Here is an 18701-nt window from a genome sequence, read left to right on the forward strand (position 1 = left end):
ATACTGAATCACAGTTCTTAACAGAATCATCATCATCATCATCATCATCATCATATTTTTAATTACTAGTCATATAAAAATGTGATTATTCACAATATATTAAAATTTGGTCAAAATAACCAGGTAGAAGATAAAATACTTTCCTATTTAAAGAGATTGAACAGTGTTGTTGATGTATAAATACAAATTTATTTCATTTAACAACAGGGTTTAGCATTTCTATATCAAATTTTAATTGAATTAAATCTGATTAAAAACTAAAATTAAAAAAACTTATTTATTTAAAATTATGAATCAATATTTGTTAATTAACATTTCCATTTAATAATAAATACAGAACTCAAAGTACACAAAATATTCCTGGCAAGAATCGAACCAATAACTTCATTGTTACAACACACACACACACACACACACACACACACACACACACAGTTGCTGACACTCAGTTAAAATTATTTCACAGCACTCTTAAAATCATCAGATATTCAAACGTGATTTTATTGAGTTTGAGAGTGTTTTACCACTTTGGAAATCTGTATCTGGGCACTGGCCTTCAAATGGTACTAAGTATAAAGAAAATCGAAGAGAATGAGCAGTCTGTGAGGTCTCCATACAGCAAGAGAAGAGCTCTGACAGTTGAATAGGCCTCGGCACATGTGCTCTGTGGAATGGCCAATAAGATCATGAGTTTTTGTTTACGTTACTGTAGCAACGTCCCATTGTTGCCGCAGTACTAAACGACCACTGCTTTCAGTCAGTGGTGCCGCATGCTTTGTTCAGGTTTGTGTGTGTACATGTGCATTCCACTAGTTCTGTGAGTTTCTTTGGCACATGTGTGGAAAACGGCTTCCCATAGTGCAGAGAAGACAACTTTTGGAAAAGGAGCTATGCTGAAATATCAAGCATACACATTTATATACAGACTGTGTTTTACTTTGAAAGGGAAAGGGCCAACGGTGAGACTTTGATACCGGTGAGTAAACTGATTGACAGGGTAACAGAAGCATTGAAATCTGTATAGCGACTCCGAAGAGAGTCACAAATGATAAGGACGCTGCCAATTCAGCTGGGAGCCCTGTTATTGTGACACCTGGAAAGTCAAGGAAGAGATTATCATATAACTGAAACATACAACTTTGACGAAAGTGCTGTCAGGCAACGTATATACATGTACTACATCAGGAATGAGTACCCACCACTTAAAAAGTTGATGGAAACACTGTTGGATAGTGATTTGTTCACAGACAGAATGATAAGTCTCTTCACTGTTTATTAAAAAAAAAAAAAAAAAAAAACACCGTATGCTGCTGGCAAAAGTTCTCAGGAAGAAAGATACTAATGAACTGCAGAGACATTGTGGCATGGAGATGTCATTCCCTGCGTGGATTGCTAGCTATGAATCTGGAAAATGTAATATGGATTGATGAAACACGGGTCAACAAGAGACATGCATGATCCATCGCATAGACAGACGGCAAACGCCACAAAACTACAAGTGTGCCAACTGGTAAGGGAGGGCGATTAATTATTGTTCAAGCTGTTTCTATGAACGGTTTCGTATCCAGTGCTATGAAGATGTTTCAGTATGAAAAAAAACTGTCAATTACCATGAGGAAATGAATGTATATTATTTAAAGGCAGGTTCGTTACTCATTTGCTACCAAATGTCAGTTCTGGTAGCGTTTTTGTAAGGGACAATGTACCATACCATTCCAGAAAATTAAATAAAGCACCAATGATTGCTGCAAGGAGAGATGAATGATCAGCTGGTTGAATAATAATAAAATACGCTTTGAACAGAACAGGCAAAATGCAGAACGTCTGGAACTAGAGAAACGATACAAGCCACCAAAGGTACAGTATATAATTGACACATTAGCAGAGAACCACGGCCACAAAGTTATACGTTTTCCATCATAGTACCCTGCATTACAATGCCACTGAACTTGTCTGGGCTCAAACAAAAGCAGATATCATGGAGAAAAATAAAACCTTTCTGCTGTGAGAAACAGAGAGGCTGATAAATAAGGCTGTCACATGAATCAGGCCAGAACATTGGAAGAATATCATGAACCCAGTGTGGAAAAAGATTACAAGGTTGAACATAAAATAAGGCATAAGAAAGGAATCCATATAAAATATGGTAAATTCTTTATCAAACGATGAGGACAGCAGCAGTGAAGATATCTAAGCCTGTGTCGTCATGACGAAAGATGATCAATCAGATGGCGATTATCTTGGGGTTTCTGTTCTCCCGCATGAAAAATAAAGGTGGCATTTTCATTTGATGTTTTAAACATACCATTTGTGCATTTTGCTAAACCTCGTTAATTAAAAATCCATTTGTGGTGTTTGTGTAAGAAGGCAAACACTGCTAGCCCATGAGAAAAAATGTGTGATCAAGGAACAAATCACTCAGTAGAATGCAGCCAGCAAGAACACTTCAACGAATCATGAGACATTGTTTGGCTCTGTACCCCTGGGTGCCAAGGAGCCAAAGAATGGGATGTGAAGGTCTGTCACCTGGCTCCCCGAACCGTCAATCGCTTGGCCACTGCACAGCCATGCCCGGAATACTGTGGTTGAGATGGGATGGGTTGGGGGGAGAAGAGAAAGAATAGAAAAGAGGTTTCAATTTTCCTCTTACTATAGCTGACATACTTGGGGCAGAAGTTAAATAAAATAAAACTTTTCTTCTTTTTCATGACTTTTGTACCAAAAGCTTGCTTCAGAATCTCTGTCCTTATAATTTTTTAGTATGTAATGCTAAAAGAAAGGCAGTGTTGACAGGGGAGAACCTGAAGCTCTTCCTTTGACAATTTATGCTCAACAAGATCAGTTTATTCCATTCAGTCAAAGGCTAAATTAGTAAGATATTGGTTCTACACTCACCGTGCAAATTTTTCTACAATCTGCAAGGCCGTCTTCTTTACGTTTCACTGACTGAAGCTCATCATTTGTAATTTGGAAAGCAGACAAAGTTTGCTTCAGCTGTTTGAAAGTTTGATTCCTGGGATCAAATTTCCAGCTTCTAGCTTTAAAAAGAAAAAACAAATTCAAATAAGAATTACTACATTTTCCTAAAATAATACATTTAAAAGTCCTTCTTTGCTAACAATGGCAAATATTAAAAATAAATAATTTCTAACTTCCAGATGACACTTAAACATTTAAAATTCCTGTTACTGGTCACAACAATGAGGAAGCATACAGCAAAGAAGTGACCATAACTTCATCTGGCTGGATGGTGCCTTCCGTGTGACAGCACACGGCCTCACATTGAAATCAAATTACATTATTTCACAAAGATCGGCATAACCTATGTAACCAACTAACCTCAGGAATCCAAACATCCCCCCCTGCCCCCTCTCTCATTCCTTCCCTATCAGGAGATGTTTATGTTTAAGAAATTTTTGGAGTAATGCTTGATAACCACTTAGCTGTTACTGACTTCAGTGGCATTTGATGGCAGTGGTGCTGCCTATACACATAGACATGTTAACACCATATGGAAGCGCTTTTGGGATTTGAATATTCTGAAAATATACTAACTACAATACAATAATACAAATTAAAGCTGCTTCCATTATTACAGTGATTCAAATACATGTCTAGATGTATAATTATGTGCACAAAGTAATTAAACAGAAAAAAATTTGTATTCTAAGACTACATAAATAACCATGATGATGTCTTTAACTACTACTTCATTCATCTAGGTCCACAGTGTTAAGACCAATCACAAGTGACTTACTACGTAAAATCACATAAGGACTAAGTTTTTAGAGAATGCAAAACATTTCAGCTTTATCATTAAATAACATTCAGTTACCAAGCAGACTTGATAAAGAGGCCACTAACAAGATTTACGTGTTCTCTTCCTGATAGCTGCTCAAGGGGTTAGAGGCTCCATGAAGTCGGCCTGGCAGTAAAGTCAAACATAATAAGGCTCATTCTGAATTAGCCTATAGGAAAATGTTGTGGAGACCCTTGGGAAACTAAACTGGATTTTGTTCGTACATACAAAATTTTCTTCTTTTTAATAGCTGTTTAGTAAATTTAGAGAACCAGGTGTTCATATACTATCAATTATATTTCCTTTGTTCCACACGTAAATGAAACAGGGATGTAAACCTCTAATAGTAGTAAACTGTTAAACTGTTCCCTCAATCACACACTACGCACGGGCTTATCCATACAGCTTACAGATGTAGAGTGTGTGTGTGTGTGTGTGTGTGTGTGAGTGAGAGAGAGAGAGAGAGAGAGAGAGAGAGAGAGAGAGAGATCAGTCTTTTAATTAATTTATATTCAGAGTAAGCTGCAATTTTTTCTATGTTTTTTTTTAGTTATTTCACGATAAGTCAAAGAAATGAACAATCATTTAATACGGAATCTTTGTAATACAAAGAACAGTTCACCTGGAACAGATTTTCTTGTACAAATAAGAAATGGGCAAAGCTAAGAGAATGAACACAATATGGCAACTTAAAATTAGGAATGAATGCACAAGCTAATGACTGTCATGTAGAAGCTAGCATGTTTCAGATGAATTTCATTCAACTGGCCAACAATTCATCTCCAACTGGGAAGGATTGGAAAATGGTATACTTAGAAAGGCCAAATCTCTTTTTAATGAAATGTCATTACTAAAATTACACTGCTACATACCACACTTTTCTTAATAACGTTCAGTGACATGAAAAAAATTAAATAGCTGATATAGCAACTGTCACTAACTAAAATCACACTCTGACTTAGGCACCTATGAAATGATACGAGACACTTGGTTCATAATCAAAAAATTTTAATAGCTGCAGATCATATTAACCCATCAATTTTTAAAACTATTTTGCTCCTTTACTTAAATTCACTATTTCTCAATATGGTTCCAATAAAAAAACACTTGTGTACCGTATAAACATTTTTGTTTCCATTTTTTGAAAATAGAACTTTCACAGTGACACAAATATTCAGTGGAGGCAACACAGCTCATGAAAATTTTTATCATTATTGTTGTTTTCTATAAGAAATCCATGATTGATGTGAATGCCAATACGAACAGTTTCTAAATTTAATTGGAACTACTTGATTTAAAAACAATTATTTTCAGGCTGATGATATGAATGCTGCTGGTGTACAGTATTCAGACTGGTACTCATCTTCCTCTAGCTCAGACAATAATAATTTTTCCCTCTTCATTCAACTGTAACAAGTTGTAAAGTTAAAACCACTCACTCATTCATGTATTAAAGGCACTGTAATTACCTTGCATTTCAGCTGCTTGGATGTTACTTTCTTCATCACCTAAAAATGCAGTATATGTTGTACTTCATAATCATTTCTTTAACTTTTTATCAAATTCCACAGTTTCCCTAACCAAATCAAGTAATTTAGTATTTACAGTTGTAAGCAAACCTCTGATGCTCAGACTCATTTACAGTATGAGTCATTTATTTTCTTGAATATCCTTCAAATATCCAACTAGTCTGGACCCATCGAGCCTCTACTTCCTCAGTGTAATCTATGGTATGGTTAAAATCACCCACAGAAAGATTTCATTCACAGGAGACAAAAGCGGATTTAAAACATACAAACTGCTGGATTGAGAGTTCTTAAAATTGCCAACCAGTAAGATTATTTGTGTCAGTATGAGACTTACTTATATGTCTCAACAGCAATGCTGATTGTGGTAACACCTTAGTATATATTTGTCGCCAAGTGGTGAAACTTTCTGGTTGATTCTGAAGGCAATCAGAAAGATATATGCACAGCTGCAACAAAAACAAAAAGAGACAAAAACTATTGTGTATGAACATATTCACTTAATGTTAGATGGTAACTGAATTAAGAGGTTAACTGTTAATCTGTTGTTACAGGGGCAACTTTTTGGGCAATCTCAGTAATAAAAATTGGTCATGGGGAGGGGCGGAGTTCTTGTGAAAAGCAAAGGGAGCTAATGAGCTGGATACATCACAGGGAGTGATATGTTTACAAATTAATTAACCAGAAAGTTTCTTTTCTTACATATTTCATCAACACATAAAAAGGATTTTCATCAACTGCACGTATGCAAATAAAACGGTAACACTAAATGCTAGACTGGCAATAATACATAAGGTTTCAAAAACAGCCTCTCTCTGCTTTGGAGTTTCACAACATTGCACGAGACTGGGAACTCAGATTTGCTGCTAAACAGGAATACAGCATGTCATTTTATGTTCAGATAATGTTCATTCACTATATCTTTCCTTACTTTGTGGCACAACACCTATCACAATTTTTTTTTATTTTTAGGATACAATTTTCCTGCCTCCCCCCTTGCCTCTCTCTCCCACGCGCGCGCGCCCACACACACACACACACACACACACACACACACACACACACACTTATGCAGAAGTTCTGCCCACCTGCCCACAGGGCATCACGGGAGACAGCCTCCATGGGCTTTGGGAAGGAGGAGGATTGAAGCTTCTGAGTCAGTCCATAATGCATTCTTGAGCTACTCAACTACCAAAGTACTGCCCTCAAAAGTAAGGTCATTTTCTGGCAAACTGTTTTAACTTATTCAAATATTCAAGTTCACTTCTGTTGTTTGCATTCAGCCTTCAACTCTTGCCACAGATAACATTTTGTCCACGTGTTATTATGGCAGTGGAAGGTTGTGCAAAATTACACCAATGTGCTACAATGTGATGGCCTATAGTCTTATGACTTACAATGGTCATAATCATAACTTAATTGAATATATTAATTTTACATATGTAAACTGAACTGTTTAATTATAAATTTTATAATTAATAGTTTAACAATGCAAGGGGGTGGAGGATGTTAGCATCTCCAGGAATCGAATGCAGGTCCACAAACTTCCAATCTATGCTTTACACCACACACTCAATGTGGAGTCCTGACAGTGGCACTTCAAAAATCTCTCATATTCTCTATACTTGCACAGTATGCTGCACTCAATTTCAATTAAAAATACTGACCTTGTACTGTGAGCACAGCACTTCTGGAAAGATCACACACAACACACACACACACAAACACACACACACACACACACACACACACACACACTGTAAACACTACGTCTACCACGCTAATAAAGGTAACTGATACCAAAAGTTATTGACAGTGAAAATTTCTAAAGAATGGGTGAGGTAGCATTAACTATGTCCCTCTATTTTATGACAAGGGAGAGAGCAGAATTCCATGCAGAATTTAAGCAAAACCCTCCATCTCCATTTAACAAGGTTATTTGCTAATTTAACTGTTTTCTTAGTAACACCAGCCCAATAACTTTAAGCGCATGCCAGATCTTCGTGTTGTTATACTGTGTAGGATGACCAGTGACAAGACAATGTTCTGTAACCACCAATTTGGTAGGATGACTAAAGGGACCAAACTACTAGGTCATCAGTCCCTTTTTCCGTGAAGAGAGAGGACTACATGACTGCAGATCAGAGATAGCCTAACGCACAGAACCAGGGGAAGAAAACTTGAAGGTCTAGCAAAGCCAAGATAAGGGACAAATGAAGAAAGGGAGACAGAGGAAGAAAGGCAAGTGAGGTGCCCCATCTAGGGAGCAGCCGGAAACCCCTGAAAGGAGAGCAGAATGAGGGGCATACATCCCCCAGCCCCCGCCACTTACCAAAGGTACTCAACTCAGAGATTGCCTCTGAAAGACTAGCAACATGGACAGGACAAGAGAAGCACAGAGAGACAAAAGATGAAGAAGTGTAACAGACCAGTGAGAGGGGGGGGGGGGGGGGGGAGAAAAAGCAAGCAAGTAGGGTGAGGAGTGGAGTGGACCAACAAGCCCAGACAGCCGCAGCCCACTGTTCTGCCAAACCCTCAATGGGTCAATAAGGTTAAGCGGCCCTCCCTTAAAGAGAGTGATAAATGCCTGCTTCATGAATAAAACATAAAGCTATGTCAGCCACTGAGGCACCATCTCCTAACACCGGGGGCGAGTTAGGGAGAGCAAGAGTCCGCCACATGGCAACTAGGTTGGACAGTCCAGCAAAATGTGGACCACCATCAAATGGTAGCCACAACGACAGTGGGGTGGGTCCTCGCTATGAGAAGATAATGACGAGTCAGCCAAACAGAGTTGATGCAGAGCCAGCAAAGGTTGGTAGAGTTCTTGCAAGAGGCCTGCTTGGAGGACCTCCACAGATTCGTAGTCTCCTTGATGACCCGTAGTTTATTTTGTGAAGTCAAAGTGGTCACCTAAAACTTGATGGCGTAATATCGATTCGAGGTCTGTCTCCAGAATAATGATCTCAAGTCGGTTAACTTGTAGCCAGTTTGGTCAGGCTATCAGCAAGTTCTTCCTGGGATCCCGATGTGGCCCGGGGTGCAGACAAAGGTCACTAAGTGTCCACACTGTTCAAGGTCATACAGGAAATCATGGATAGCAATGACCAAGGGATGGTGAGGATAGCACTAGTTGAGTGCTTGCAAACTGCTCAAGGAGTAGCTGCAGATGAAGAAAGACACCACCAGTGCAGGAACGGATATGCTCAAGACCCCAACTCTGCAGTGAAAACACTACAGCCATCTGGCAAGGAGCGCAGTTCAGTATGCCCCTTGTGAGTATAAGCAAAGTGTACATGATTGGCAATCATCAAGCCATCAGTGTAGACTACTTCTGAAACCCGGAATGTGCCAAGGATGGAAAATAATCGGTGCGGAGGGCCTTGGATGAACCAAATCTTTCAGACCTTGTGATAGGTCAAGACGAAGCTGTGGCTGAGGGATGCACCACGGAGGTGTACGGAAGTCAGTCCAGAGGAGAGGTGGAAGAGCAAACAACTGAAATGCAGAGAGGATAGACCAGATGTGGATTGCGATCGTAATCCTGATCTGGGCTGCCATTGCAGGATATGGATTAATGTGTTTGGAAAGAGGAGATGGTAGTTCAGAAGCGTAGGTGAGCTGAATATGTGGGTATTATCAATGACAAGCTGTTGTTGGTGCCTGATCCACAATGTAAAGACCCCAGCCTCCATGAGTAAGCAGTTAAAAGGGCTAATTCAAAATGCTCCCGTCACAACAGGCCAAATCCTGCAATGGTGTATCGGATCCAGTACCCGCACTGTTGAGGGTGATGCCAAACTATATGCCAGACTCCCATAGTCAAGGCAGGATTGCATCAGGGCTTTGTAAAGCATCATAGTATATTAAGTTGCAGCCAGCACTTCACTTAAGCTGGTGAAGATGGGGAATCCACGTCAACACAGAATCGAAGACAAGTCCTAAGAAGTGGCAAGTCTCCACCACACTGAGTAGCTGGTTGTCAAGGTAAAGTTCCAGTTGTGGGTGAACGGTATGATGTCGGCAGAACTGCATGACGCGATTCTTGGCAGTTTAAAGTCGAAAGCCATGGGTACGGGCCCACGCATGCACCTTTCGTATAGCATCTTGCAGTCAACATTCAGTGACACCCACACTAGTAGAGGCAAAAGTCGTCAGTATACAACGAATGTGATACTGAGGACCCCACAGTTGCTACTAGACCATTGATGGCTACAAGAAACAGAGGTGCACTCAGTACAGAGCCCTGCAGGACCCCATTCTCTTGAATATGGGGGCGCACAGTGGGAAGCACCAACATGAACCCAGAATGTATGGTGCAACAGGAAATCCTGGATGAAAATAAGATGTCTGATCTTATTCCAAACATGCAAAGGAATGGTATGTGACCCAATGGCAATCTCGGTTCGCTCTTTTTTTTTATTTGGCAGACCCGGGCACAGAGCTGCTTAAAAGCAATGAGTTGCTCCATCGGTGGGTGCTGCATATTGTGTTGGAGAGCCCGACTGCAAACTGATGACCCTGAAGATACTGTTTTCCGTCTGGGTGGGCCCAAGGAACAGGGGATCGCTAAATCAGCTGCTGAAAGAATGGCTGTAGTTGTATTCTGGACTGCCTCATCTACATCTCCATGCCGTTGGGAGGCAACGCCGACAGCAGAGGCAAAAGCATACCGGTCAGCACTGTTGAGAATCCATTTGGGTAGGTGTCCAGGGGAGAGACACTGGGGGTGGGACAGGAAGATTGGCAAGTCGTCACTACCACACAGTTCATCGTGGACCTCCCAATGGATGGATGGGAGAAGACAAGGGCTGCAAAGGGAAAGGTCAATCGCTGAGAAAGTTACGTGTACCACACTGAAGTGTTTGTGGGTGCCAGTATTCAAGAGACAAATGTTAAGTTCTGCCAGTAAATTTTCGAGGTCTTTTACCACAGCCAGTGATCACAGTTCCACCCCACAATGGGTTATATGCACTGAAATCACTAAAGATTAGGAAAGGCTGGGGGAGCTGAGAAACCCATGCAAATAGTACGTTCTGAGACACTTCACCATCGGGCGGGAGGTAAACACTGCAGACAGTAATATCCTGAAACACCCTTACCTGAACTGCCACAGCCTCCAAAGGTGTATTAAGAGATCCAAGTTCACTATATAGAGTGTCTACAACACGTTTGACATGCTGGATGCAATTGCTCGTACTACTGGCCTCTTGGTAAGTGAGTTTGTCCTGAGTCTTGTATTCTTGTATTTTCTTCTCACTCAGGAAAACAGTGCAATATGGTGAGCAGGGAGAATGGTACTTTCCACAGATGACACAAATGTGGAGGAATAGGCACAAGGCGCATTTGCATGTAGCGCTCATCCACAGTCTTGACAGATGTGGCTAGCATTGCAACGCAAAGACATGCCCAGACTTCAGATACTTGATGCACCGCATGGGGGAGGGGTAATATAAGGTTTCACACTGCATCGGTATACCATCACCTCTACCTTTTCACCCTCAAACACCAAGATGCAGGCACCTGTAGTGACCCTATTGTCCTCTGGCCTCATATGTACATAACAGACAAAGAGTTCACGACATCTCTCCAAGTTGGTGTGTAGCTCATAATCAGATTGTAAGAGCAGGTCTCTATGAAAAATGATGCCCTGAACCAAATTTAGATTGTTGGGGAGTGTCGGTCACCAGTATTTCACCCAGCTTGTTAAAAGTGAGCAGTGCCCAAGATTGTGCAGGGGTGCTGTTTCACACACTTGGCTGCCACTTCAACCAAATTGCCTTCTAAGTTCTCCACAAAGAATAAGGGCTATGTAACCAAGAAGGAATCACCATAAGTCCTTGTACAAAACAAGCACTGCACGGAGTATTGCTCTGCTTGCTGCTTAGCCCTATGTACCTCCCACAGTGTAGCCAGGGAAGGGAATATTTTAGGGTCATATCTCTCTTCACTGAAAGAGGACTGTCTTTTCATAAGACTGTTGGGGCCATATGGCCACCAGCCGGAGATAACATAATCCGCTTCATTTACGGCTCATCCGCAATTGTGCCACTACCACTCTGAATTCCAAAAGGGGGACCTCCCCATGGATGCCACCCTACCTCAGCAATGGCTACCTTGCCAGTAATCCATTACTCAGAGTCCCTGTGTGCCAGTCACTATGGACAGATACTCCTTGGTATAAATGGGGAGTTTTCAGCTCAGGCACCAACAATGCGATCCCTGCGTTGTCAGGGGGCTACCACTGTGCAAGTACTTGATGCCCCCCCCCCCCCCCTTCCCCATCACCACCCATCATGGGCTGCTGGGCTTTTCATGTGTTACCTTATTAAAGGGAAGGGAGCACAAATGAAACGGCACAAAGGTGGAGCTTACACTTGAAAGGGTACTGTACCGCCCGACATTGAAAATAGGTACAACATACTTCATTATTTTTGTTAGAACAACACTTTTTTTTTTTTGTAAAATAACTCAATTTCAATTAATACAGCGAAGCCGGATACCAGTGTGGGAAAGAATGACAATTTATTTATTTAATTGATCACATGTGCACTCCCACAAAGTAAATCCCTACATCCAGTTTGGTGAGATCTGTGAAATGAATGAATGTATGGTTGTCTGCTAACCGCAGATAGTGAATGCGAATATATGATCATCTTTGAGACGATCCTTTGGTGGGACCAAAGAGATGAAACTTACCTGAGCTTTGAGCGCCTGAAATGTGGCTAACCAATACGGTAGCAAGGTGCGAGAGGACCTCGAGAACGGCCATGTTTCAGCACTCTGCCGCTGGATCTTGTGCTGCTATGACCTGTTTTAGTTGTGCTCCGTAATGATGAAAGAGTGGAGACATGGTATGCATGTGGAATATTTAAGAGTAGTTTGAAATAATAATTTCTCTATTTCAGGAACTTTTGTGGGGAGAATTAAATGTCAGGCAGGTAATATTAATGGGATTGTAGCAATCTTTGGAAGTGACCAACGGTCACAATGAAACCACGTGTAGCAATAAGTTGAAATACTTCCATGTGCTTAAGTTAAGCTGAATTACTAGCTTGTGTACAATAAGTTGAAATATTTAAGAAATGGCGTGTGCAGGACTTGAAATTAGAGACGAGTACTTCCACATGGTGAGTACTGTGTGAGTCTCAAACTGTGTATGAGACAAAAGATAAAGAGAAGTGCTCGTCCATGGTATCAGTTGAGGACTCGCGTGTGTGATGAATATGTTCTTAATATTACTTTGCGTGATATGATTCCGTGTGACGCTAGATTCAAACTCTGAGAGAGAAGCAAGGTGAGTCGGCCGTCTATCCAGCAATGCCACTTGGCTTGCATTGCACAGGAAGACGTGCATATATATCCAGAGTTCATAGTAGGAAAGAAGAATTACCAAGTGGGGCAGTGTCGTGTGAAACTGGGATAAATATTAATTGAAGTGGGAAAGCTGAAAGTGATAATGTTGTGACTATTACCTGTGTAGTATTTCATATTGTAGTGTGGTGTATGTCATGTAATTTGGGTATGTGTGGTTTGCATGGGAGAGTAGCAAGGTAGTTTCAAAAGATTAGTGGGTTATGCTTGTTCCTTCTGTACTGCTCGGTCTGGAGGATAGTTTCGTGATGATGATTGTGAGAGTCGAAGTGTGAGAAATAATAATAGATCCACCATCCTATCCAGAAAGTGCACAGTAGCGTTAAGTAATTACGAGACCATAATATAGAGATTCACCAATGTAAAGCCATGCCCACTGGGCAGAATTTCTCATGTGTTATTGTTGTAGATTATAGAATTTGTGTGTTTAGGTTATAGAATTTATCGGAATAAATAAGATAGTGAAAAGAAAAAGATTGGTGGACTTTTCCTTCGAATTGTATGTTGTCATGATGTCCCGAATTTATAATGTGTGCGCCATTCATATTCAGTGCGGTGGCCACGTGTTGATAAAAGCCGTTAAATAAGAGACATAAAGAAAATGTGGTATTGCCAGTGCGTAATGAACAGTCTGAGTTCTGTAAATCACTGATAGTCAGATGTGCGTTTCCGTTGCGTATTATTCATACAGGAGGATAATTTGTAACTTAATTGTGAGTACGAGAGTTCATGTTACTCGATAAATAAGAATGAATCCACTCGCTTGGCAGACCACTCATCTTGCAGGCCTGACTGCTTGATGCCACAGTATGAGCAAGGCATGTGGGTGCCTCTCACACTACATTGGGAAACCTTCCCTGCACAATCCGCATTGCTGGGAAATTTTGAAAATCATTGTCAGGTCAAAACCCACAATGAGGACCATGTGTTTATTTCATGAAAAGTTGTAGAATACGCAGCAAGTGGAAACTCGAGGCTCAGTCATAAACCAGGTTCAAGCAGGGTTGGCACCAAGAAAACCATGTAATGGAAAGGCAGAGGGAGAAAGGGATAGTGGTAATGTAAGCTTGTAGCATGGCAAGGATGTAATGCTAGAAAGGCTGGGGCCCTGTGGAAAGAGTTGTGAGTCCCCTGAGGTGAGCCAATTTGCTCAGCTGTCGTAAGCCTGTGTCGCACTTATATGCTTAGTACACCGCTCCTTCGTGGTCCTGATAGTCTGACCGATATATGAGGTGGGATAAATGCAAGGAACACGATGAGACACCCAATGTACACAAATCGATATCATCCTTAACAGAACCTAAAAGTACCCTAATTTTTGATGGAGGTCAGAAAACACATTTCACATCATATTTCAGCAAAATACAACCAATCTTGTTCGAAATGCTTCCTGTGTAAGGCAGAAAGGCCATAGACTTTGGTGCCCACTCCGTATTATCATCACTCAATGGGTGCACAGTTGGTCGATAGTGCAATGCATGTTTAGTCTCTCTTTCCATTCTGATGCCTCAAAATGGGTTAACTCATCTGACAAACTCTCAGGGTCTGCAATGACGTGGGCACTTTCTACCACGGAAAGAAGTACTCCTTCACACTGAGCCAAATGGTGACAACAAGTGCCTGCAGTTACAAGTCAAGTGTTGGTGGGCTTCCTGCAAACAGCATGTCCCAGCACACCATCCACCTTCTTCCTGACCAGTACACCAGTAAAGGGAAGACAGCCATTCTTTCCCATCTCCATCGTCAAACAAATATTTGGGTGGACTGTATTCACATGTTCTAGAAAGTCAAATTCTCACTGCTCAAGCTCAATATAAAACTAAATTTTATGCAGATGTGCAAAAGGCGAAAATACGAGGGTGAAAAGAATCTTCCTCATATTTGACATATTTATGAACATCAAATATCTATTTAGACAAACAACTTGAGAACACAAATATATTTAGAATAACAAATACATTCTTTGCGTTCTCATGTGTTATTATTTTCTATTTTGCAGCATATTTGAGCATCATTAAAGTGAACCTCACCAAACATTTGAAAATTACACTTACTCTTCAACATACAAAACATATTTTATGCAAGGTGCAATCAGATTCCTATACAAACTCCAAGATTGCATAGAAGGCAACAGGTAAATGACGACTTGAGTAGAAATCCATGTCTAGAGAAAAACCTTTAACATGCAAGGAAAAACATGTAAATCAATGTGCTTGACTTTCCCACATTTGCTAACTACAACTCTGGTAAATACAGAATTTGTAATGGTGATGACTATACATTAGTCTGGGCATACAACAGTGAGGTGTTAAATGCCTGCACAGCATTAGTAATCAACTAATTTAAGCGGTAACCACAACCAGTGCCAAGGTACACACTAAACATACAGTATTCATGCATGATATTACACACTCAGTGTTTCTTCTCCCAGTGACTGTCACATTCAACTTAATTACAAAAAAAACCAACAGCAGTTAGCATTTAGTTTGCCACATAAATTAACGGGTTGTAAATATAACAATTGCCAGTGTCACAGTAAATCGCTACCTCCTTTTCGCCTACATTTTTAGAGGTTTGTTGCTGTAGTGTGGATTTGGGTGCAATTATACTAAAATCATTATGTACCAGCAACTACTAATGTCCTACAAGTCGCAAAAAAATGTATTCTACAAGTTACTGATTCTCTCAACACTACAAGAAATATGAAAATTACCTCAGATTTCAAGTTTTCATGGGCTGATGGCACTAATCGTTCCAGTAGGGACTGGAACATTCCAGAAAGTCTTTTTTCTGCGTCTGTATCCATCACATGTTTCTGCAAATGGAAATACCAAGGCATGAACTATTTACATTAACTGTAAACACAAATTATACAGTGGAAAATCCACAAATTATACAGTGTACCCAAAAACATTTACATTTCAGCAGTCAAATGTAATCTAACTATAAACCAACGTGCATGCTTGCTGTAGAGCCCAGCAAATTCATAGTATTATCAGAGTATGCAAATTACGGAGATACATTTACAAAAGCTCTTCCCAATGTTTAGTTTCAAGGTATATTACAATAACAGCTCATCCCAGCAAGGCAGCACGAATTGTGTATGTCAAGCAGAAGCTGTCAGTATTATTGAAACTATCTGTGAGTAAAATAAGAGGAGGAGGAGGAGATTAGTGTTTAATGTCCCATCGACAATGATGGTCATTTTAGATGGAACACAAGCTCAGATTGGGGAAGGATGGAGGAGGAAAGCGGCTGTGCCCTTTCAAGGGAACAATCTCACCATTTGCCTTTAGCAATTTATTGAAATTATGGAAAACTTAAATCAGGATGGCTGGATGTGGGTTTGAACCATCATCCTCCCAAATGAGAGTCCAGTGCGATACCCTGCTCGGCGCGAGTACAATAAAATCATATTAAAGCTTCTAGAAAGTCATTTTCCTTTAATAAAAAAAATTAAAACAAAATCCTTTGAAATGGTTGCCATTAATGCACTGTTTAAGTTTAAGAGGAAATGGAAAATAATTCATGTCATATTGTAATTAGTGTTTCACTAATTTGTGAAATCCTGGAATCTTTCTTTCAGTCACAAAATAAAATGCTCCAATTTCTATGATTGGTATGAAAGTGCAAACAAATGAATTGCAAAAAAGAAAAGAAAATGTGTGATGAGAAGATCAATTATCTTTAATGAGAACCACTGAGACATAGAATATGTAACAATGAATTGATTATCTGAATGGAAAGTTTTAAAATATTCACTTAAAGAGCACATTCTTAGTTCATGATCTGCAATGTAACAAACTAAATGTTTCGATTGAGGCATTAACTTCCCCCTTGCGTCTCTTTCTCTTGAACTTAGAATAACTATAGGGTGGGATGAGAGATTGTAGATACAATGAATTACATTATTCTACTAAGAACTGGAACAAGCTGAAGTGTTCTATGACAAACAGAGATACAGTATATCAATTGCTTGAGTAAAAGTGCTCTGTCTATGGAACCAAAGATCTGACAGTCCAATACAAATTAAACAACAAGGACATGACTGAAAGAAAATTGAGAGGTGACCTCATTCTGTAGTTACATCAAAACAGATATATAGTGCATAGTCTGCTGCAGAGTGAAAATCCATTTTCAGGGAAGCACTGTTTGCATAAAGACATTTCATCAGATATTAACAGCTGAAGGGAGGGAGGGGGGGGGGGGGGGAGCTCTTTGCAGTATCACCAGTGACTTCTTGATGTCCATCCCAAACCACATCCCCTAGCTTTCACATGTCTGTCCACTAGTAGTACTGTGGTGTGGGAAGTACACTTTCTTTGCTTAAAATATTTCTTTGCTTGGAACACTATACCATTAATTAATGTAATACTAGCAGTGTTCACTTTATGTCGCCCATAAGGAACGCTACAATAGAAGATTTACTATCACAAGTTCATTAACAAGAAAGTCTATGATAAATGCTTAACACAGAGCCTCGTTACTGTGTGGTACTCTACCACCAACTTGCTTATCCAAAGACAATATCACCTACATAATGTAAAGGGTGACAATTATTGATCTACATGAAACAAAATCATCATAACTTCTGAATGGTTTGCGTCAGGATGTTAAAATTAAACACTTGTCCATGGAGCACAATGGGAATTAGTATGTGCATGCACACGCGCCTTGTTTTTCTTGGTCATTTGGACGTGAAACAAGCAAAATTTGCACATTTGGGGGACTGAGAAGCATTTCACAATCAAGAAATCTCTTCACCCTCAAGAAGTGATTATGTGGTGCACAATGTCCTGTCATGGAATAATCGGTGTGACATTCCTTGATGGCACAGAGACTAGCAAACAATATGTGAAGGTTTTGGGAGACGATTTCAGCCCAGTTATCCAAAGTGATCCTGATTTTGACAATATGTGGTTCATGCAAGATGGAGCTCGACCCCCTCAAAGCAAGAGTGTGCTTGGTGTCCTGGAGGAGCACTTTGGGGACTGTAGTCTGGCTCTGGGGTATCCAGAGGGCCACTGGTGTGGGCCTCGATTGACCGCCATATTCTCCAGACCTGAACACATGCGACTCCTTTTTGTGGGGTTATATGAAAGACAAGGTGTACAGCAATAACTCCAAAACCATTGCTGAGCTGAAAACAGCCATTTAGGTCATCGACAGCATCGATGTTCTGACACTTCAGTGGATCAAGCAGAATTTTGCTATTCGTCTGCGCCACATCATCGCCAATGACGGCAGGCATGTCATAACCTAAATCTGAATATCTTTAGTGATGTTTACAGGTTGAATAAAGTGTGTGCATGCCTAGTTTAGCTCCCCCCCCCCCCCCCCCCCCCCTCCATATAGCTCAATAATTGTCACCCTGTATGTTCTCCACTATCTATTAGTTTCCAAGTGTCAGTCGGCAAATTAAGAATTCCTGCTCAACACATAAACCTGTCTTCATGTTGCTGATTTTCAGTTCCATTTCCATAAATTTTTCAAGCCAAAAATCTAATTTAAAGTGTACATATAATTCTGTCTCATCCCGTACTTTAAAGTGTCAGAAAAAAAAGGTCATTAGACACTGGGTCCTACATTTCTCAGCTTTTGAAAATTCTCTGCTTAAACAGTGTTTGTTGTGGTACCCTGAACTCCTTTGCTCTCAAGTCCAAGAGAAGCTTCAGTTCTAGTGCAACCGCCACAAGTATTACAGCCCTCTTTCCAAGGAGCACTTCAAATGGCTGTTAAGTCAAGCCCACAGAAAGTGACAAAAGCCATACGTATGAGAACATCCTAGGCAGATTAAAACTGTGTGCTGAACTGGGGCTTAAATCCAGAACCTTGTGTTTCGTGGGCAATGCTCTAATGGGAGGAAGATACTGGCGAAGTGAAGCTGGAATGAAGCTGAGAGCTGTGCCTGGGCAGCTCCGACAGCAAGAGAATTGACTGCGAAAGGCAAGATTTCAGGTTTGCGTCCAAGTTCGGAATATAGCATTAATCTCTCAGAACAG

The 18701-nt window shown here is 40.4% G+C and overlaps 1 protein-coding gene across 1 annotated transcript in view; it reads right to left on the minus strand.

Annotated features, from left to right (window-relative positions):
• The window catches only part of LOC126187408 (transmembrane protein 214-B), a 139203-nt gene that overhangs the window by 83994 nt on the left and 36508 nt on the right, over positions 1-18701 (minus strand). Inside the window, exons 6-8 of the mRNA XM_049928475.1 lie at positions 15413-15514; positions 5663-5774; positions 2896-3038 (exon numbers count right to left, since the gene is read on the minus strand). Of these exons, the coding sequence (XP_049784432.1) occupies positions 2896-3038; positions 5663-5774; positions 15413-15514 (357 nt within the window). The remainder of the gene's footprint in view (positions 1-2895; positions 3039-5662; positions 5775-15412; positions 15515-18701) is intronic.

The sequence above is a fragment of the Schistocerca cancellata genome, chromosome 5 (genome assembly GCF_023864275.1).
Source record: "Schistocerca cancellata isolate TAMUIC-IGC-003103 chromosome 5, iqSchCanc2.1, whole genome shotgun sequence".
NCBI classification, from domain to species: domain Eukaryota; kingdom Metazoa; phylum Arthropoda; class Insecta; order Orthoptera; family Acrididae; genus Schistocerca; species Schistocerca cancellata.